Source organism: Corvus cornix, chromosome 2 (assembly GCF_000738735.6).
Source record: "Corvus cornix cornix isolate S_Up_H32 chromosome 2, ASM73873v5, whole genome shotgun sequence".
Taxonomy (NCBI): Eukaryota; Metazoa; Chordata; class Aves; order Passeriformes; family Corvidae; genus Corvus; species Corvus cornix.
The window spans coordinates 101,550,323-101,572,057 of record NC_046333.1 but is presented as its reverse complement, the minus strand read 5'-3'; the positions used below and the strand labels follow the sequence as shown (position 1 = coordinate 101,572,057).

At 40.3% G+C, this 21,735-nt stretch overlaps 1 protein-coding gene across 1 annotated transcript; it reads left to right on the top strand.

The window, feature by feature from the left end:
* Nucleotides 1–264: 264 nt before the first annotated feature.
* On the top strand, nt 265–12,604 carry NAPG (NSF attachment protein gamma). Its single transcript, XM_039549374.1, has 12 exons — nt 265–417; nt 2,479–2,546; nt 3,685–3,769; nt 4,359–4,376; nt 4,928–4,958; nt 5,426–5,535; nt 5,674–5,740; nt 6,416–6,486; nt 7,360–7,438; nt 7,943–8,022; nt 8,507–8,636; nt 9,596–12,604. Exons 1-12 carry the CDS (start codon nt 362–364, stop codon nt 9,743–9,745), a joined length of 945 nt encoding a protein of 314 aa, XP_039405308.1. The 5' UTR covers nt 265–361; the 3' UTR covers nt 9,746–12,604.
* The last annotated feature ends 9,131 nt before the right edge of the window (nt 12,605–21,735 follow it).

The following is a 21,735-nucleotide window of genomic DNA, read 5'->3' as shown; positions in this document are numbered from 1 at the left end:
CTCGGGGCACTCGGGGCACTGGGGGCACTCGGGGCACTCGGGGCGCTCCGGGCACTCGGGGCACTCGGGGCACTGGGGGCACTCCGGGCACTCGGGGCGCTCCGGGCACTCGGGGCACTGCGGGCACTCCGGGCACTGGGGGCACTCGGGGCGCTCCGGGCACTCCGGGCACTGGCGGCACTTCGGGCACTCGGGGCACTGCGGGCACTCCGGCCGCGGCCCCGGCGCAGGCGCGGGGAGCAGGCGGGGCCCGGGCCGCTCCGCCCGCCGCTCCCGGTGCCCGTGATCCCTGCGCCGTTCCGTAGCGGCGGCGCAGCGAGGCGGAGGAGCGCGGCCGAGTCCGGCCCGCCGCGCTGGCGAGATGGCGGCGCAGAAGATTAACGAGGCGCTGGAGCACATCGCGAAGGCGGAGAAATAGTGAGCGGAGGGCAGCGGGGCGGAGGGTGCGGGCTGAGGGGAGCTGGCGAGCGGCTGCCAGCTCGGCGTCCGCGCTGTCCGGGCCGCCCGGCGCTCCTACCCCAAAGAGGCGGTGTGTCCTCTCCTGGCCTGGCAGCGGGGCTGAGGAGACTCCCCGTGTGCCAGGCGGCGGCGCTCGGGAGAAGAGGGGGAGGTAGCGGGGCAGGGGGGCTGGCGGGGAGGGAGTGGGGGGCATGGCTGCTCGGCCCCTCCTGTGTCTGAGGGGAGCCTCCCTGCGGGGCTGGGTGCTGTAGAGGGCCTGCTGCCCCGAACCGGCAGAGTAGAGCGGCCTAAGGCGAAACAGTGGGGTCGGTGAGGTGGTACGGCTGAGAGGCCTGGAGCCTGAGCAGTTTCCTTCAGGGCCTTGTGGCCTCTATTCCTCCGACCCTGACTGCAGAGCGAGGGCAGTCACTTCTGCCCTTCTGCTGAAGTTAATGGGAGGAAGACAAGTCACAAAATCAGTTAGGTTGGAAAAGGTTTTTTGACATGATCAAGTCCAACCTGTGACCCCACACCACTCTGTCAATTAGACCAGGGCACTGAGTGCTACATCCAGTCTTTCCTTAAACACACACCTCTGGGGACGGTGACTATCACCTCCCTGAGCAGCCCATTCCAATATCTAATAACCCTTTCTGTGAAGAATTTCTTCCAAATGTCCATCCTGAACGTCCCCTGACACATTTTAAGGTTATGGACAAGTGGCAGAAAAGAGTTATGGAGACCGTGTTGGATAAAAGGGCTTGACTTCGCTGATGTGGTGTGTGTTTGTTTCCTACCCGTGAGAAATGTGTGATTGTGGCTTCAAAAGCCAGTACTGATGTTTATCTTGGAAGGCTTAACATCTGTGATAGTCTGTTATTTTGTATTTTAACACTGAATATAGCCATTTTGCTTATAAGTCTCAATTGCATGGACTACAGTATAGATGTAATAGAGCTGACTAATCCAAGGATGCCGTAGTTTTTGAAAGAGTAATGACAGGCCCTCTGGAAATCATGGATCAAAAGTATAAGTTGTCATGGGGGGAAGACTTCAAAATTGAAAAAACCCCATCATATATTACTGAAGTTGCTTGACTGAAAGTGCCCTCCAGCAGAATTAATTTTAAGCTTATCTGGAGAGCACTTGGAATAAAAGGCAACCTCAAATTGTGTAGATTGAGTGCATTGTGTATTTCAGCTTGATGCATTTGAGACTCTCTGTGATAAAAATAACACTATATAAAGGCTTGTGTTAGAGTTACATACTGTGGTTTTCATCCAAGTAAGAACACAAGACCACCTTAGTGTCCATATACAACTGTTTTGCCAAGTAGAGAGAGAATGTATTGCATATGATGTGTTGGCCTACAACAAATATGCGAGTGGACTCTAAAGTTATGGTAATTTTAAAATTTGTTTTAGAAGTGAGGAAGTCAGCATACTGAATTCCAAGTTGCCTAATGACTCACCTGATTTTCCAGTGTACATTTTTCCCTATGTATTTATGCCTACGTGTGGCATCTTTTAGTGTCACGGTCTATTTTAGACATATCAATGACTTATGAGGTTTTGTGGGTTTTGTATTGGTAAGTAAATTCTTTTATTTGTGTATGCGTTGGAGAGTCTTTGGTAATTCTCAGCAGCAAAAAAAAATCCTGTAGAGGAATGCTGGAAACTTCCTGATGCGTGGAAAAAAAAAAATTGTCAGGTGTTGTCATTAGAAATCTGGAGAAGATATATTGGTGTAGGAGGAAGTATTTTTCTTCTGCTGACTTCTTACTGCTGAGAAGATGGACTTGGGAAGACTCTCTGGGAATAGTGGAAGCATGTTAGGGTGAGGGTTGTAACTGTGGGAGATAATTGCAGTGCTTTATGCAACTCTTAACAGTGCTGGCATTTGTTTTTACAGTAGTGATGCCACTTTAGTATTGACATAAAAGTAATTGCTCCTTTCAGGGGTATTCTGAAGTTTGAAATATATCTGAAGTGCCCTGAAGGTAAAACATAAAATCTTTACTAATTGTTTCTTGTGTTTTAGCCTGAAAACTGGATTCTTAAAGTGGAAACCAGATTATGACAGTGCAGCTACTGAATATGGGAAGGCAGGTATGTGTGGCTGTAAATATGGCCATATGTATTTCATAGTTTCAAAGTATTTATTAAGCTTAGTCCCTGATAATGTTTTACATATTTTTATTGCATTGCTGTGTAAGTAAAACTGTTGTGAAGATTAAACATAAGATGAAACAACAAAAAAATCCTCTTGGTAGCACTGTAAGGTAAATTTCATGTTGTACTTGGAGATCTGGAACAGTTTTCAAAACCAATATTGTCTTCAAGCTTACAGCTTCTATTTTTTATATTGCTATATGTGACGCAAATAAAATTTTCTTTCCTTCTTTCACCTTGTCCACCCCCAAATCCTATGACTTTATCTACAAAACAACAGATGTTCAAGCTGGTTTTAAAATTTTGCTTTATCATCATCTTATTTCATAAGTCCTGTCAAAGACTGTCTCAGTAAGGTGAAATGCTGCCAGGTTGGTTTGTTCTTTCCTCCCTTTTTCCACTATCAAGTGATACACTGAATATAAAATCCTTACTAGTCGGTTTCTTTTTGTTCTTAAGCACTTTCTTCTTTCTCATAGTAGTAATTTCTTGTGGTCTCTTGGCTTCTTACTGTAGGCATTCCTACTTATTCATTTAAGACTGAATAAAAAAATACAAACTTGGAAGAACAACTGGAGCATTTATAAATTGAAATTTATTTTAAATCTTACTTTAATATTTTATCAGGTAAATGAGATATAAATACATATTTGTACCCTGAAGTGGTTGTGCTGATGAAGTTATGGGTATGCTTTGTTGGTGGCACACTTCTGTTCCTACTGTACTGATTTTGTATTAACCTCTAATGATTAAAATGATATAAATACGCATTCCTCCATTTCTATAATTAAAATACAGAATGAGTGAGTTTCAAAGTCCAGCTAAACATATTGAGAGCTATGTATGATATTGTGGTGGTATGGAAGTGGTGTTGACAATAAATGTCTTTAATGGTAACTATGTAACTAATGAAACAAGGAGAGCCGTCTGGGATTTTTGGGAAGACCTTGGTAAACTGTAACCTTTCATTTAAAGAGCCTGTTTGCATCTTTAGGTAGCTAAACTCTTGAGCAGCACTGGTAAAAAGAAGACAATGTCAAGCTGTAAATAAAAACTCTTATTTGTTTTCTTGCAGCTGTTGCTTTTAAGAATGCCAAGCAGTTTGACCAGGCAAGAGAAGCCTGTTTACGGGAAGCTGAGGCACATGAAAACAATAAAGCGTATCTTTTCATTGACTGAGATTCTTTCTTTCCAAGAAGCTGACTAGTTGCTACTTAGATTGGAGTAATGGGGGCTGGTAGCAGGTTGTTTAATGTATTTGCACATTTTGTCAGTGTAACAGAATTGCTTTTTAAAGGACTGTTTCTGTGTGCTCTGAGTGGAAAAATTAAAGAACTCTCAGTTAGAAAATCAGTGTTGTCCCCAATAACAGCTGACAGGTACCTGAGATATCTAGGTACTGCTTCAGAATTTAATTGTTTTTTAATTACCTACTAATGCATAATATAAACTAAATGAAGCTCTGCCATTATTACAGTACTTGTAGTACTATTTAATAAGCAGGAAGGTATTTTATGTAAATGTACTTTTTACAACTTTATATTCAGCTGTACATTGGTATGTTGCATTTATTCTGTTCTTAGAATTATTTATTTTTGACAACTTGCCTGCAGTTGCAGTAGGTTCGATTTGCCTTTATGGGGTTTCTTGCTTTGAAGTTAGTAGTTGTGTAAGATTTTGTACATTAATATTTTTCCTGCATTATATTTTTGTGGCTTTTGTCCTTGACTTTGACAATTTTATGTCCAGTCTCTTTCATGCTGCCAAGTAAGTATGGAAGTGCTAAGTAATCTGAAACTCATTTTTTAACATACAAGCATGAACTGTCATTTTGATCTCAGTGTAGTAAATGTTCTGATTCAAGTAATTTTGCTGCTTCAAAATTAGTTCAGTGGAAGTGGAAGCTAGGAAAGTCTGAAAACCTGCAATGGCCACCTGAAGACATTATGATATTGGCATTCTTCAGCACCTTTTGATAGCAAATATTTTTTCTTAGATGAACTTCTCATAATTTTGAAATTCTACACTGTTGAGCTTATAAAGAAATTTTTAAAAAGTACTTCAGAGATGACAATAATCCAAATATTGCCTGGGGATCAGATTAGAATAGATTTTTCTGTGGAGTGTGGTTGAATTTTGCGGAAGATAAAGTTACATGTGTGCCATGTAATTAAATAGAACACTTGAAACACCCTCAAAGCATTAAATATTAACAGTGAAGATGTTAGATAGTCAATGCATGTTAACTTCTGCTGCATAACTACAGCTTGTTGTAATGCACCATCTCTAACCAAATTGTACATTTTTTTTCTCTGCAGAGCTTATGAACAAGCTGGCATGATGCTAAAGGTATTGTCATGTACTAGTTTTTATTTTTAAGTTCTATTTTATAGTGACGAGTATTGTGCACTGGACCATTTTACAAATATATGTAAGCAAATTGCATATTCAGGTGAAATTTTTTTGTTGACTCATAATCCCCATCTATACCTTCAGTAGATTAGGAAAGCAACATTTGTATTTGGGGGGAAAAATAGTCTTCCTTTTGTAGAAGGAAAGAAGAGTACTTTATGTCAGAGGGTAACAGAAAAGTGGTGCTGCTTTTGCTCCAAACTACCACGAATTCATGACCGACACAGAAGTTTAATACTTAAAAGTGAATTTTATGGAGTTGGTGGTCAACTTTCACCAGCTCTACAAGTTTGAAAATAAAAATTATAATCCTAATAAATAAGGTGTTGCAATTTGCTTTGATTTGTGTCCTTGCACATAAGCTCCTTTCCTGACAGGAGTGTCCTGTGACTGTTGCCTTGTAGGAGATGCAGAGGCTCCCTGAAGCAGTTCAGCTGATTGAGAAAGCCAGTATGATGTACCTGGAGAATGGCACACCAGACACAGCAGCCATTGCACTGGAACGGGCTGGAAAGTGAGTCTGAGTTATTGGTGGTTAGAATCTGTGCAGGGCATGGGTATGTCTGTGGTTTTCTTTTATGTCTTTTTGATGCTTTCAGGTAAAAAAATATTTTCCTTTCATCTGAAGAGAAAGTATTGATGTTTATTACAGGTTAATAGAAAATGTGAGTCCAGAGAAGGCTGTGCAGCTCTATCAGCAAGCAGCATCAGTGTTTGAAGTAAGTGGGGGATTTTTGTGGGTGTTTTTTGGTTTGTTGGGCTTTTTCTTTCAGCTGTAAAGTAAAGGAAATGCCTAAGATTAGGTACTAAATTATGTTTCCTTCATTTTACGTCAGTGGCTGAGTAATGAAGGTTAAGGCTTCTCGTGCTGTAGAGAAGGAGATGACAAAAGTTAGAAGTCAGTTTGCTTTGCCTTTTTCTCAGTTTAGGACTTGATGGAATCTGAATTTTGTAGATTGAGTTTTCTGGCTCTTGTTGGGCAGCACAGAGGGTAGAGAACATGTCTGCTGTGGAGTCCTGTAACCCAAAATAATTTGAAATCCCTGAATGCACGGAAGAGAAGATTTTGCTTGGTGCTCTACCTGTTCCATGAGCCAGTGATTTGCCTTTTTGCAAGTGGCTTTGATGTACTTCTCTATTGTCAGTTGTCACGTGTTTCCAGATTAGCAAATTTGCATTGACATTCCTCTGTTCCTCTGCTGATCCATACAGGAGCTGGCTATGGAACTTGGGAGCACCAATACACTTTGTGTTTCCATTGAGTGTGTGACCTACTGATAAAAATAACTAACAGTTGGTCTGAGTTACAGGTGACACACTTAGATTAAAGTCTAGTGGTCTTAACTCTGTGCAAATGAAATAAGAATGTATGAATTCTTTTTTTTCTTCTCTAGAATGAAGAACGTTTACGGCAGGCATTAGAAATGCTAGGGAAGGCATCAAGACTTCTGGTCAGAGGACGCAGGTATAGCTTTCTCCCCTTTTGTTCTTTCAATGTGTTTCAACCTTAAAATGTGATTTTGATTGTGTTTTTTTGTCTTGGTGTTGTTGGGTTTATGTACTATTAATTCTTGTTTGAGACATGCTTCAAACTAAGATCCAGTTTCTTGGTGGGATATGCTGTGTTCATCTAGGAACCACCTGTTTTGTGTTCTGGGATGGGAGAGTGTGAGCTGAAAGACTTTTGCTCTGTGTTTGTTGAAAGCAAACCAGTTTTCATTAATTCTTAAACTACTTCAGGATTTTTTTTTTTCCCCCCCTACACTAATAAGTAGAAAGTACTTGAAAGTCTTCTATAGCTGTGGAATATAAAACAGAGGAATTAGGACTAACCTGAGGAAAGAAATCAGTTTGCAGCAGTCTGATTCTGGACTTCTTAAAGAAGAGTGAATCTTGGAGTCTCAGTGAGACAAGTTTAATTGTAAATTGCTTGCACCAAACTTGACCTTCAGTTCATCTTAGACTTGCTTCATTGGAACATTTAGGTTCTTTAAGAACTATATTGCTAGTTCATGGATCTCAGACTTACAGATGCTTATAGTAACCTCAGGACATACAGAAATGTGTTCGGGTATGTAACAAAGCATTCATCTTGTACAATGTTACAACAACCAAGGTTTCTCTGAATAAATACCAGAGATGTTCTTAGCACATACACAAAAGGAATTGCTGATTGTATATTTACCTACTCTGTTACTAAGATCTACTGCTGATTTTTAGTTGTGTTGCTTTTTATTCCAGTAGACTTGCCACTGTATTAGTTAAACACTTTGCAATTAGCCTTGGGTTCATTGTGCTGTATTCCTGGCACTGATACTCCTGTTTCTTTGGTTTTTAGATTAGATGAGGCTGCATTATCTCTTCAGAAGGAAAAAAGTATCTATAAGGAAATTGAGAACTACCCCACTTGCTATAAGGTAAATTCTAAGAGACAACTTCTGATAATATGTCTCAATTTTTTTATTTTTGTAGTTAATGACAGCTGATATCTGACAGATGATGGGTACCTCTTGATTAAGGTTTCTTGCTAAATGATGAGAGTTTGTGGTAGTGGTGTTTCCCCAAACTTTAGCTGTACTTTTATAATTTTAAAGATAAGTTGTTGTTATATACAGGAGCTGTCAAAACCAAACAACACATAAAAAATAAAGATGTTATCAAAAATAAAAAACTACAAAAACTGTTACTTGGGACAACAGTTCATTAAAATGTTATAGGAGATAACCTATTTCATACCAGCTGAGGAGATGGCTCTACTTTTTCTCTGGATTGTTCTGACTCACTTGTGTCAGTGTCTTAGGATGATTGTGAGTTACGACCTTTCTCATACTAGATATTAACAGTCTACCATTTTTCTCATATTTTATTGTTAATTTCTAAAGAAACATTAGGCTTACTTTTTTGTTGTTGTTTTTGTTTAGAAAACTATTGCTCAAGTCTTAGTGCATCTTCATAGAAATGATTATGTTGCTGCAGAAAGATGTGTGAGGGAAAGCTACAGGTAAGTCTACTTTGTGTCCTATAATTTTAAACTGAATGTTTCACTAGTGTAGATCTATCTTGCTTGACATTGTTCTTTCATAAATTTATAACCTGCACTTCTGTTGACTTACAGTACAATAATAATGTTCCCTGGTGTATGGCTATCAGGAATCTTTTTCACACATAACAGATTTAGCTGTAATGGCTACAGTGATTCTTCTTAACAAACCTAAAATAAAAAGTCATAAAGAACTAGTTATCTTGCTTATACTTTCCAAATCTCCAGTTTTATATATAGAAACTCATTACAATTTTTCTGTATGTAAAGTGGAGAAAGAGTTTGTTGAGTAGTGAGGGAAAAGAAATTAAAAATCTAATATTCTTGTTTTGTCTTGACTATGATTGTGATCTTATTCTCAGTGTGTACACTAATATTGGTTAAAGTTCAATTTTTATGGATGTGATTCATGTACCTGAACAAATCAACCCTTAATTTCCTTCAGTATACCAGGATTTAATGGAAGTGAAGACTGTGCAGCACTAGAGCAACTTTTAGAAGGGTATGATCAGCAAGATCAGGATCAAGTTTCTGAAGTCTGTAATTCTCCACTCTTCAAATACATGGATAATGATGTAAGTAGGCAGATCATGTGATTGGGGTTTTTTCAGGATAAGAGGGTGGTTTTTTTCCTAGTAGAGGAAAATAAGAAGGGCACAGTCTATGTATTTATTGTGACTTGCTGCCGTGCTGCCCTGTGGCTGTGAGCTTCCTGTGTTCTTTTACTTTGCCTGCCAGTGATGGTGCTGCCTGCCTTTCAGATGGTGTGAAGGATTAGGTGAAAGAACAGCTTGTTAAGGATTTGCTGAATTTGTTTAATGAGTTGACCAAAATTCAGTTCTCTTCTGCTTGCTTCCTTAAGGGCCAGAACAGTTTGCTGCTTCTGCTTTTTCTCAGAAATACCCTGCAGCAGATAAATGTGCATAAACATGAGCAGACGTGATGCCTGCAGGATGGTATCACTGAATGTTTTTTTTCCATTGCTTATTCTTAGCAAGGTACTCATTAAGGAAAGATTTTGAATTTGGAGCAAGTAGTTGTGTCTCTTTCCCCACCATTTTTTATTTAATTGTATTTGTAAATTGTAGGAAGTATAAGATAGGAAAGGTGTGAAGCAGTGGAAACACCCATCCCTACCTAACCTTGTAACAGTATTGACTAATTTTACTTCATTGAATAGTAAAAATGAAGTTACTAGTCTTGCTGAACAACACTTGTAAGACTTTTTACATGATCTAATACTAGATAATGTATGAAGAGCTGCATATGGAATTATTTCTTTTCTACATAAAGCTTGAAACAGAGAAGCTATGTGGCCAATTTATTTGATAATAAACAGCATCAATACAGATCTTGTATGCCATTCTCAGACTATTTGAGAGAAAAAAGAGCCAATATTATGTTTATTCCAAGCTGGAAAAATACACCCTGAGAGCATCATCACTCTGTTTCTATACTGAATGTTTCCTGCTTGGTTATTGTGAGCATCAATTTTATGATAGTACAGAAATTAAACTTGCCTTGTTATTGTCAGTATGCCAAGCTTGGTCTTACCTTGGTGGTCCCAGGAGGTGGAATCAAGAAGAAATCGCCAAATGCTGCCCAAGACAAAGCCAGAGGACCAGCTGCAGTGGGCTCTCATGCTGATGAGGAAGAGGATGAATATTCTGGTGGACTATGCTAGCTACAGACTAGGTTGTCTTAAATATCTGACTGACTTGTGATGCTGAGCATATCCAAAGGTACCAGATTTACCAGAGCTTCATTGCAATTGTGATATGGGAATCCTAATACTAACTTGGCAGCTTCTGGGTGCAATGCAGGAGAAAAAGCATGATTGTACCCATCATCTTGAAACATCCTTGGACTTCATCTCTTCATCCTTAGGGCCCTGCCTTCAGCTGACAGGAAAAAAAATTGAGAAAAGTTTTACTAAAAGCACAGTTTAAAAGAAACCAAAACCTCAGAAGCACTGGAGGGAGTGTGGTACAAAATTTTAAACGCTGGATTTCAACAGCTGACACTTTTGGTCCCAGTAAGATGTTCGTGGTTGCTTTCGGAGTTAAATGTATGATCATTCATCTGGCTATTTATCTCCTGTTTAAGCAATTTAAGGCAGACTGTGCCAGGCAGGATTTTCACTTGTGTAAGCACTAGGGGGAGCATTCAGTTTGTTTTCACCATGTTTTTACTCCACTGGGGGGTATTGTTTTAATACCTTAATCTTTATAAGCCGTATCCATATGAGTGGGGAAAACACTAAGTCAGGTAGATTGAATTTATCTTGCAAGCTTAAAAATACGTACCTGTCTTTCCTCTTAAGAAATTTATTGACGTGAAGTCTTTAGAAATAAATAAAGAAGTCCATAGTGTTTGTGACATGCACCTTAGGAGTGAAGGAAGGAGTGAACAACCATCCTTAGCAGTGTTTTTGAAGTGTGCCATAACCAAAAAAAGAAACTGAAGTTAGCAGGTAACATGTGCTGAATATAAACTTCTGAAGACAGACGTTTAATGAAAACTTAGATGAAATGTTTCAGGGATATGTTTGAGTTTGTGAGTGTCCTAGGTGTTTATTTGCTAATCAGTATGGTAGTCTACGAATACATTTGATTCTTTCATATTTTCAAAGCATAGAACACGGATCTTCTATAAACAGCATTTTTCTAACTAGCTTAGAGTCCAAGGTAACCAAATTTTAATGCATCCTCTCTATTTGGTTTCAAGTCATCATGTGTTTTGCAAGCTTCTTTAGTGTCTTAAATCTATTTCACCATTTTATGCTTAAAAGTCGTCAACTCTAGACTGTGGCTTGTTTCTTCAGCAGGACCTAATCAAGGTCTGCACTAAGGTGACATCACTTGGAATCCATCCAGCAGGGATTTGTGTGTGATGCCCAAAGCTCTGTAAAACAAGAGACCCAAAAGCACAGTGTTAAGTGTTGGGACAGTTTCTGCCATATTAAGGAATTGGATGTCATAAAAAATATCAAGCATATCTCTGACAAGATTGTGTTGGGCGTAATTGTGATGAAGGTTCAACTTCTAGAGGGCTAAGGCTCAGTTTCCTTGGGGTGCATAGCACTCAGTGGCATTGAGATGGGAGCACAAACTGCAGCGTAATTTGCACGCAGGGCTGCTGTAGAAAGTCACATTATTCAATTTAATGGGTGTTCAAAAACCAGTATTGTGTCTTTGTCTTGTATAATAATAACTATGAGTTTTAAAGCTATTTGAGGTGCACCTGTAGTTCTCCACTATCTGATGGGTAATTTCCCTTTGGTATTATGATGTATATAAAAGTTTCGGCTCTGTGAAATTTTAGGAAATGAGCTGCTTTTTTCTGAGAATGCTTGCAGGTATACATGAAAGATGGTTTTGAAGACTTTCCTAGAATTCTAGAGCTCTTCTAGTTCTTTTGCTGTTGGAGCAACTCACTTCATTTTAACTGAAGGGTAACTTCTGCCTTCTGGATTTGTTAATCAAGTTGAACATACATTTTTTATGGGGAGTCTTTATCGCAGGTAGAAAAAAAAATGCACATGTAGGAACTCAGGGAACACTAAGTAATTTTCTTCAAGCATTTCCTGCTCCTTGTAGTTCTGGAATCAGTTTTATTGTGTGATCCCAAGGAGTCTGCTTTTTGTGTGTGTGAACAATTGCATGTATCTGAAATGATGAGGTGCAAGAAAACTGGGAACTTTGTGTGCTTCTGTGGAAGAATTTGCAGTTTTATTTAAACTGTGCTTGTAACACTAACAGGCCCTTAAAAGAAAAATTAAAATTTATGTGTTACATTTTTAAAACATTCTTTCCATATGGCTAAAAAAACCAAATAGATGTGCAACACTGTCTTTCCCCCTCCCTCAAGTTGTTTGTTTTTCTGTTCTGTGCCAAGTGTGGAAAATCTGGAACAGAAGTGGCTGGTACTAAACATGTTAAGCTGCCATTGAATTGACATTTCTGATTCTTAGTAGAAGAATCTTACTCTTTAATTGCAATGTTGCTGCAAAGACCAAATCTGCAGAAATGGAAGCATCTGAAAATAAGATGGTCTATTTTATATAACTTATTCTCCTATTTTAGACAGTAAAAGTGTGTTAGGAATGTTAACTGCCTTTTAGTAAATGTTTAACTATAGAAGAAACTGTCTGTATATTATGTGTTAGTGTTTGTTTCTATCTTTCAAAGCAATTTGCACACTTATGTAAATACCATTTAAGTGATCTAAAATAGAAAAGATAGCATTTACAGCAAGAGAGTTTCCAAAACCAGTGTTGACTATAAGAAAAAAAATAAATTGTGCATGAAGGCTGAGCAGTGGCCGATGCAATGTATATGTAAAATCAGAAGATTTCTAAATTATCTGTAACTTAATACTCAGATGATCAAGTGCAGTGTGAAACCTGTGCTTTACTTGTTCTTTTTCCAAGTCTGTGGTGTAATAGAGTACAAAATGGTGTTTGTGACAGCTCTACAGATGCTGCCTCTTGAGAAGAGGCTATGTTTCACCAACATGAAAAATAAAACTTGAAATTAATGCATGTGTGGTAGCTTTCTCTGTTGTTGATCAGGTCCTGCTGAGGCCTACCATTTGAAAATGAATATTAATTATATTTAATTTGTCACTGGGATAGATTTTCAAAGTGGTTTTTGGCATGAGAATGTGAGCTTCTCATTATTCAGTTGGATCCAATGGGGAGTTTGAAAAACAACTAGATTTCACACAATTTAAAGATGCAAATTCTGTAACTCTTTGGAGACTTCATAATTGTAGAAAAATCTCCTTTTCTACTATTTTAAACTGAAACTTGCTGGAATATTTGAAGGCTGAAGAATCTGGCACTGAAGTTCTACAGTGTAACAGGAATTGTTCCTCAGCTGCTGCAAATATGGAGCTGTGTAAAATGATAAGAACTAAGCTGCTCTCAGGAAATAAAAAAACAACAGCCTTGTCATCTAAATTTATAATAAGTAGTGAACTTTTTTGGATGCAGGAAATGGAAAAAAGAAGTGACCCCAACCTCTACGACTAGTAGTGGTAATAAAATTGGAGGAAGTAGATGTAACTTTAGAGAGCTGAAGGGAACCACTTGGGATCTGTGGTTGGAGCCCGAGCAGGCACATTAATCTCCGAGTCAAATGATCTGTAGAGGCCAGCATGCCCAGGAGCTGGGCTCGTCTCCTCCTCTGCCTCGGTACCTGGTGGAGAAGATGTGCAGTGTTGTCTCTGACCACCTTCCTTCCACAGGGTTGGCGGGTCTTGGTTTCAGAGCCGCTGCTGTTGCCCTTCCGCCGTGATTTCCAGTGTAGCCGTCAGCCTGGAACGGGAGCAGAGAGGCAGCTGCATGGATGCACGTACGTTTTGAGAACATGTGGCTGTTGTGATTCATCTGCTGAGTCCAGTGGGAATAGTGGTGAGGAGCGTGGCCGGACTTGGCAGTGCACGCTGCCAGCATCTTCACTGGTGTGTGACCAGTTTGGACTGCGCAACAGAAACGTTCCAGTCCTAGAGTGACAGAAGCGGGCCCCCAGTATGTGCACAGTGAAAATGGGTTGCCATTAGTTGCCTCGCTTGTTTCCGATTTGTATTGACGTGCCTTTATTTTGTGTTGTTTCTGAGCTCTGCGTAACCCGGCGTGGATCTGTTCTCCCAAGAGCGTTGTTCCCTCTTAGCGCTAGATGGTGCCGCAGAGCTGGCATGGGCCTTTCCTCCGCTGCCGGCAGCCGCCGCTCCATGTCCGGAACAGCTTCTGCCTTTAAATGTGCTCAGCTGGAGTATTGGTTTGGTTAGAAATACCCACACGGGGACCTGCTCTTGCTGCTGCTTCTCGTGGCTTGAAACACCTGCCTGAAGTCAACTTACGAAGACAGCTTAGGTTGTTGTGTTTTCAGTTCTCTGAATATGGGCCTGGGAAATTGAGTGATTAAGAGCTGGGTTATGGATAGTGGATGGGTGGGTGGCTGAATAAAACAGTAGCCAGTGTGCCCTATAACCTCCAGGGCTGGCTGTTTCTGCTATGGCTGGCGCTCTTACTGCAGCCACAAAATTTTGTGAAATACCTCGTGGACAGAAATCAGCAAGTATAGGGGGCAGGGAAATGAACACAAAATGGAAGAAGTGAGGAAGCTGGTCGTCAGGCAATGGTATGCTGATGGATGGAACAGAGAGCTCCTGCTGTAATTTGCTGAAAGGAGTTTGCTTTAAAAAAATATGCAACTTCCTGAGAAGCAGGGAGGGAAGGATGAGGATGGCACGACTGCTCTCTCCATGCTGGGGAGAGGTTCTTCTGCTGTGTGCCATGTGAGGCAGTATGAACACGGACACATTACATCCCTTGCCTGTCACTAACTGACTGGGATTCAGGAACGGAAGGTAAAACTTTGTAGCAGCAGACAGGGACTTCTTTGTGTGTGGAGCTGACAACTTTCTAGCCAATGCTTGCTGTGCTGCACTGCTCAACAAATGTCCCAGAGTAATTGTGTTGGTAATAACAGAGCAGAGAATTCATGAAGTGTAAAGACCTGTGGTACCCCATGTGTTTTGTGGGTGCCAACTATTTTATTTAATTGACCACCATCCAGTAATTTTCTGGCTTCTCTCTTGTGTCAATGCATGATTTTCCAGGCTGAATGACTGGAGAAAGAACGAGGATCCTCTCAGCTGTACTGGAGCCCGGAGCACAAGTTGGGTGTATAAGGAGTGGCTGATTAAAGCTGGGTGGACTTGGGGGGTAAGGCAGCTGTGTAGCAACACCAACTGAGCAAAATATTTTAAAGCTTTAGTAACAGAGCTGCAGGAAAAGTAGTATATTTTAAAATTCTCCTTTAAGTAAGACATGATCTGGTAACTTCTGCTACTGCCTTAACATTTATCTTCCCAAATTTAGAGATACTGCACCTCGTGAGAATTCCTGAGAAGTCATTTTCTTTGAAACACCATCGGAGAGTTATTTCTCACCACTTTGAAACACTTCAATCTAATCTTGATACAAGACATGAGTTTGGTGACAGGCCCCGCTGCTGAGAAACCCTGGAAAGTGAAAGAAAACACCCTTGTTTTCTGTTGATTCAGGATGTTTTTTTTTTCCCTTTTTAGATCTTAGTATTCTCTAATATAAGGATTTATTTTTCCCTTTGTAGCTCATGCAGGTTAGTATGCAATCTGAAATTCAAATCACTGTTTTTCTGTATCTGTCATCCTGCAGCCATTAGGGAGCAAAAGATTTCTTGTGCACACTAGTCACTTTTTGGTTCTGGGTATGCTAACACAGAACTACTTGTGATCTCTTCATGGATAGGCTGTCAAATGGCTTCACATCTATGTGATTCTGCTACCTCTTTTTCCCCTGGAGATGCCATGATGATGTTGGAACAGGTATGAATGCCTCATGGTATTAGTGACATGCAACCAAGGTAGTACGTGCCAGTAGCAGCCTGAATGCGCACACATGCTTTATGCTTATCCCTACTGGCATTTATATCATGATAATTTTTATTTTAGAAGGTCATGGATGTCTAAATCAGGAACCATAGTTCAGAAATAGTGTTTCTTCACAAGACTGAAGTGCAGTAATAGAATGACTTGAAATTTACTGTAATTTGAGCTATTCATTAATTCCTTCAACACTTTCCGGGAGATTTCTGTTTCCAGGATAAATTTCTATGTATTTGTTATGCAGGAATCAGATACGGGAAAACTCTCCACATCTGTGATCACTCTACTTGACTTTGAAGTATTTTGTTAAAAATGTTGGAGGGGGGAATTCAGAGTAATTTTTTTCAGGGTATTTCAGGAATAGTGCCTGTTGGATTTTCTCTGAGTTTGTATTGTGGATAATTCCGCTGATAACTATATGTTGTATTGTATTGCTATAATAAAAAAATTGGCCACTTTTAAATACAGATACTGCAGCTACTAGGACTTTGATATTTATGAACCAGAATATAGATTCACTGTGACTGAATATAGAGAGACTAGGAGGCAATGTGATGGAAGGGAATGAACTTAGAGAGAAGAAACCAAGGAGGATTCCAGCCCAGTGCTGAGTACTTATGCCCTCTTATGATTTCCTGATCATAGCCATGGAGAAGGGTGAAGGAACAGCTGGAGACATATTTTTTTGACAAATATATATTTGTTTGACAAATACATATTTGTTTGACAAATAAAAGAACAGCAAGATGAGTCACACATCTGATGGCTTGTGTAAATCACAGAAGTCACCATTTTTCTCAGACACTTAGAGGTAGTTTGAGAATAATTCTGATACAAGGCAGCAGGGGAAAGCATTTTTTAAGATGTCCCTTCAATTAATGTCAAATTTAGACTATTCTGTTCTAAAGCATTTGTTCAGTGGAGTTTCCAGATGCATAGCAACTGAACAGAGAGTGTAATAAAGGGGATCCTGTTTGCTGCATTGTTTCCTTTCCTTTTTAGTTGTGTGTGTTTTGTCTTTGCTGCAGGAGCAGGAGTGTTCCTTGAAGGTTTTGCTGTGTATCACGTTCTGGGGGGGTTGTTTTGTTTATGGGGAGGTTTGGGTTTTTTTGTTTGGGATTTTTTTCTTCCATTTATGCTGAAGAGAAACCACACCTTTGCTTTGAGTGGGTATTCCAGTAAGTTTTCACCCTTTTGACCATTTCTTGAGTTCTCAGCACCTTATTAAAATCACTGCTTTTTAATTGACAAAGTGCTGATCTTGGTTTGTGTCCATTGACGAGAAACAGTAGTAGAGTTAATGTACTATCATGAATCTGGAGCAGATGGAAAAACTCATGGTCTTTGTCAGGAATCCAGGATGCACTGTGTTGGTGGCAGCAAGGCTGGCATTTTGTCACTGTTTTCCATTTTTATCTTTGACCAAATATAAATAATGAGTGAATATGACACAAAATCATTGATTTAGGCCATGCCCATGTTGAGAGTTGTAGTAGATCAAATGAAGGCTTGAATTTAAAATGTACAAACTATTTATGCACCCTGAAGCAGACTTTAGCAGCTCTGATTTGTCACCAAACTCTTTTTAAGTGTGGAATTCATACTCCTTTAAGTTGGTGTGGCCCACTAATATAGTACATGCCATATGATACAGAATTATAGCATTTTGAGAGATTTTGAGCTGGGTTAAATGTGAATTAATTGCTTAAAATAGGAATGCTATGGTTTTTGTCAGTCTTCTAAGTTATTTCTGTGTAGTTATTTGTGTCTTTGGCTCTCCTCCCGATTTTCCTAAACTTCATTTGTAAGTAGTTTTTAAAGATGTTGATATTCCTGATTTCTATATGAATGGTTGGAAGTATCTGGCAGTGATTTTCTCTTCAGATGAAGATTTAAGTTGCTCCTAGACAGCTGTGGTATATTTTTGTTCACCTTGTCAATCTCTATATTACATTTGTCCCTATGATTCACTTTGTTTAAGCAATGCCATGTTACATATCAACCATGTGAGTCAGACTGTCTTACTTCATGGCTTTCAAAGTGTTCTGGGCTTTTTTTGGATGGATGACTGGCAGCCTGTGGACCTTTGGCAAACTCTGATAGCCAGGCTGTAATCAAACTGTTTGGAGCAGAAGTCTAGGACAATTCTTGATTGTAATCTTGTTTCTGCTGGTTGAGCTCTTTAATATAAATGTCCCAGTGCAGGAGGGGGAGGTTCTATGAAGACCCTGGAAGCTGCACATCTGCACTGAAGTTAAAAGAATCAAAGGGTGGAACTTTTTTAACCAACAGGAGAGAATGAAACACTGTGATAGTCTGTGCACAGATTTGTCTGCACCCATGAGTGCATATGCCTTTAAAAAATCAATTTCAGGAAAGGATGAGAAATAACTAAAATAAGGAAATGACATTTATTCTTTATTCCCTCAGTAATGCAGATTTTAAAAAAAATAATTATGGATGCTTTTATAGCCAATGTTGCAATCACAGAGCTAGAAGTAAATTCTGAAGTCTAGTTCCAGATCTGGATGATCAATTGAATGTCCCTGGAGCTAAGTGTGGGAGATAAGTTGTAGTCCAGTGTTCTCCAAGTGCATATTAAGCAGTAAACTCTCTCTCCCTCTCTCTCTCTCTCTCCTGTTAACATATTTGCCTCCAGACAGAATACAGCAGATGCTCAGCTGTGCAAGGTGCACAGCCTTGAGGCAGCCAACTATACCTACTGGCCAAAATTCCTGCAGCGAAGGATTGCAAACTTTTGGCTTTCTACCCTTTCTCCCAGACAGGCTTCCATGGCAGGCAAGGGCTGGACTGAGACTCCTGTATGTGTTTACCAGTCACAGACTCCCTCTCTTGGGGGAAAGACACTCACTTTCTTCTTCTGTCAGGGTTCCTAAATGCTGGACTGTGCTTGCCAAGGCACTGAGTGGAAGAGACAAGTGGGCAGGGAGATTGAGGCCAAGGATGAGTTGGAGGTTGAAACAACATCTACCATTTGTCAAGGTCATTAATTTCCAATTGTCTTTGAGCTTCTTGGGGCTGTTTGAGTTATTACTGAAAACCAGCGGTTTCCAGAGCTGAAGGATCCACAACATAATAGTATGCAGAAACACCACAGTGCAATAATATGAAAAATAGTTCTCTCTAAATACTACTACAGTATAGATTTAAAATAGGAACTTGATGTTGTTTAGACTAATTGCTGGACTGATTAGCCTTCCATCATCACTTCTGGTTCTGCTACATGCCTTAGTTTAGCTTTTCTCTTCTGTCATGAGACTTTATTGTCACATATTGTGGTCATAACCCTGTCACACCCAGTGATCCTATACTGGCTTGCTCTCCTTGTGTTTGTTACATATAAATTGCCATGTTTCATTCTGTTGGTTTAACAGATTGTTAATTAGACAGTTCCTAAGCAGTAATGCCACGTAGGAATAAATCTGCCAGACAGTAACATTGCCGTAACTCTCCAGTTACAGTGGGTGGGTAACCTGAGGTCAACAGCATTTGTATTCTGCCTTTAGTGAAACCAGGGCTGAATGAAGAGTTCTGGAAAGGTATAAATGTATCTGAAGTATTGGCATTCAGAAATATGAAAAAACCTCTGAATATTATGCATTGAAATCTTTAGCACTATCTGATATATTGTCTATTACAGTCAGTCCTTAGTTAATTGCTGACAATAAAATACTCATAAGACCTGGAGTCTTACATTTTTTGGCTTCCTCCCCTCCCTGCCTCCTTTCCTTGCCCCCGTCCTCAAAAAGAAAAGCAAAAAGGAAAAAAACACAGTAGTTCTCTGCTTTATAAGACAGTCTCATAAATTACCATGGTGGAGTTAGTTGTCCAGCTGCCTGTGACCTGCTGGGTATTTGTTGGGAAAAAAAAATCATGTCTTAATATGAATGATTCCCCATCCTAAAGTTTGGACTGGATTGATTATTCCCCAGTTTAAAATATTTTCCTCTTTCATTCCAAGAGTAGTAACATTTACTTAATCCCGGGGAACCTGTCACTCAAAATGCAGATAGCATTGGAGATATAACATAATTGGAGGGAAGAGCTGGCAATCCACCCATAATTTCAAAATGTTATTGGTCTCTGGTCACCACATTAAAAGAAAGCCAGGTTCATTTCACACATGACTTACTAACCAAGAATTGAGTTAATTTTAACGGAGAACATTTGAAAAACTGTTGATGTTTTTTTCAGTGTTAAGAAGAGTTGGAAAAACACACACACATTGCTACCCCAAGGTCAGAACTTTCTGTGAACCTGCAACCCAAATCTGTGCAGCACAGGAGAACCAAATTGTACCTCATAACCCACAAAACAGGAAGGATGTTTATCAGCAATAATCTGGCTTCTGCCTTTACTCTTTATTCTGGTCCATTTTGTTTCATCTTCTGAGACATGCATTTATATTTTAGATGCTTTAAACTGGGAGTGATGGTTGAGGAGCAATCCAGCCAGAATGAGGACAGGGAGCTAGGGACACAGTCTCCTCCAGATTTTCTCTCTTGAGGTGAGAGATGTACCGTTCATTTTAATCCATCTACTTCTTCAGGTAAAGTTGCAAATAAGGGAAAAAGGATGATCCACAGAAACTGGGAGATAATGCTCTGGTGGCTTCTCTGGATATAAAATATGAACTCGTGGGACTGACTGGTCCTTTTCTTTTGCTCACCCACTTCATTTCACCTCTCTTCAGCCCCTGGAAGGAGATAGAGCAATGAAATCAAGGCAGAGTATTATGAGAAACTAAACTCCTCATATGGGGCAGCTGAAGAAGTCAAGCATCTGATAGTAATTGGTTAGTAAATTAAATTTTAACAACCTAGAGGTTGCATACAGTCCAGTCCTGCTCCCCTAATATAAATCACTCAGATTTTCAAATATGAAACACATGTTTTCTGTCTGACCTTGTCTTTTATGGAGCAGTGGAGATTGCAAACGCAGATGCTCAGGTTTGTCTGCTTTCTTGGCCGCCGAGGCCGTAAATGGCAGCTTTGCTCTGGAGCGCACGTGATGCCGGCATTGCTCCGCACGCTGGAGAGCAGCTGCGGCTACAAGCAGTGAAGCTGAGCTGGATCCTGCTCAAACGGCTTTGCTCCCTTTAGGCCTTGTTCACCCAGGGCGGGACTATGACCTCGGATCGTGGGCCTGGCCTATCTCCCTTTCCTTGCCTGGGAGGGAGTGGGATGGCAGCTGCCCCTGTGACATGGTTGACAGCAGAAGGCTGGCAGCCACCTGCCCTCTCTGCCTGCAGCAAAATGCAGATTTTACCCCTTTCCTAGCTGTTCTGGCTTAAGCCCAACAGCCATGGACCACTCTGGCTCAACTGGTCCCTGATGGCTTTCCCCAAGCTTGTTCCCTGGAGCCACAAGCTCCAACGTCCACTTGAGCACTGTCACCAGTGCTCACCCTTCTCCCAGAGATGTTCAATGGACCTGCTCAGTCAGTTTTCCCTTCGAGGGCCAAAGCACTTGTACTGTTTTTCCCCAGGAGGAAGCTGGGGCTCCCTGCATACCATTTCTTCCCTCTTTCTCATCAGAAGGACATGTCCCAGTCTGACGCCTAATTTTTAGCATTGCTGTTCCGGAGATGAAGGGGAAGCTGCATGTTTAAAGCTTCAGATCTGCTCTGAGTACAGTCAGTGGGAATTTTCCTATGTAGGTGCTAAGTATTATTCAGTGTAAGCAAAACTTGGCCTGTTAGTTGTAATTTTTTTTCCATTATAAATCAAATCCTCTCTTTAATTTTTGCCTGAAATCTTTTCTCCTAGAGAGGAATTTGGTGTAGCTATAACATTGCCATGAAGTATTCCAGCCATGAGAGCTTGAAAATAGTTTTTTCCTTTACAGATATTTCTTAGGGAGTCTGACAGGTCTAAGGCCTGTGTGATTTATTGATGTATTTTGACCCTTAGAGGATGTTGCTGGTTGTTGGGAGAGCAAATGGATTTGGTCTTGAGGCCAGCAGCGTCGTAGTTGGAGGGGTTAACAAAAGCTTCTGATGTAAGCATGTGTTTTAATGCCCATGTATCACTGCTCCCTAGGGCTTGATAGGACAGCTTGAAAAATTAAAGTCCTGCGCCTGAACTTCCTTATACCACCAAAATAAAGCAAGCCTTAGCTTCAGGGAAAGCTGGGGTGTGCCTTCCCTCAGATGTGTTACAGCGTGAGGAAGGAGCACTGTGGGACTCTCATTCAAGGAAAGGACAGCAGACCTCCC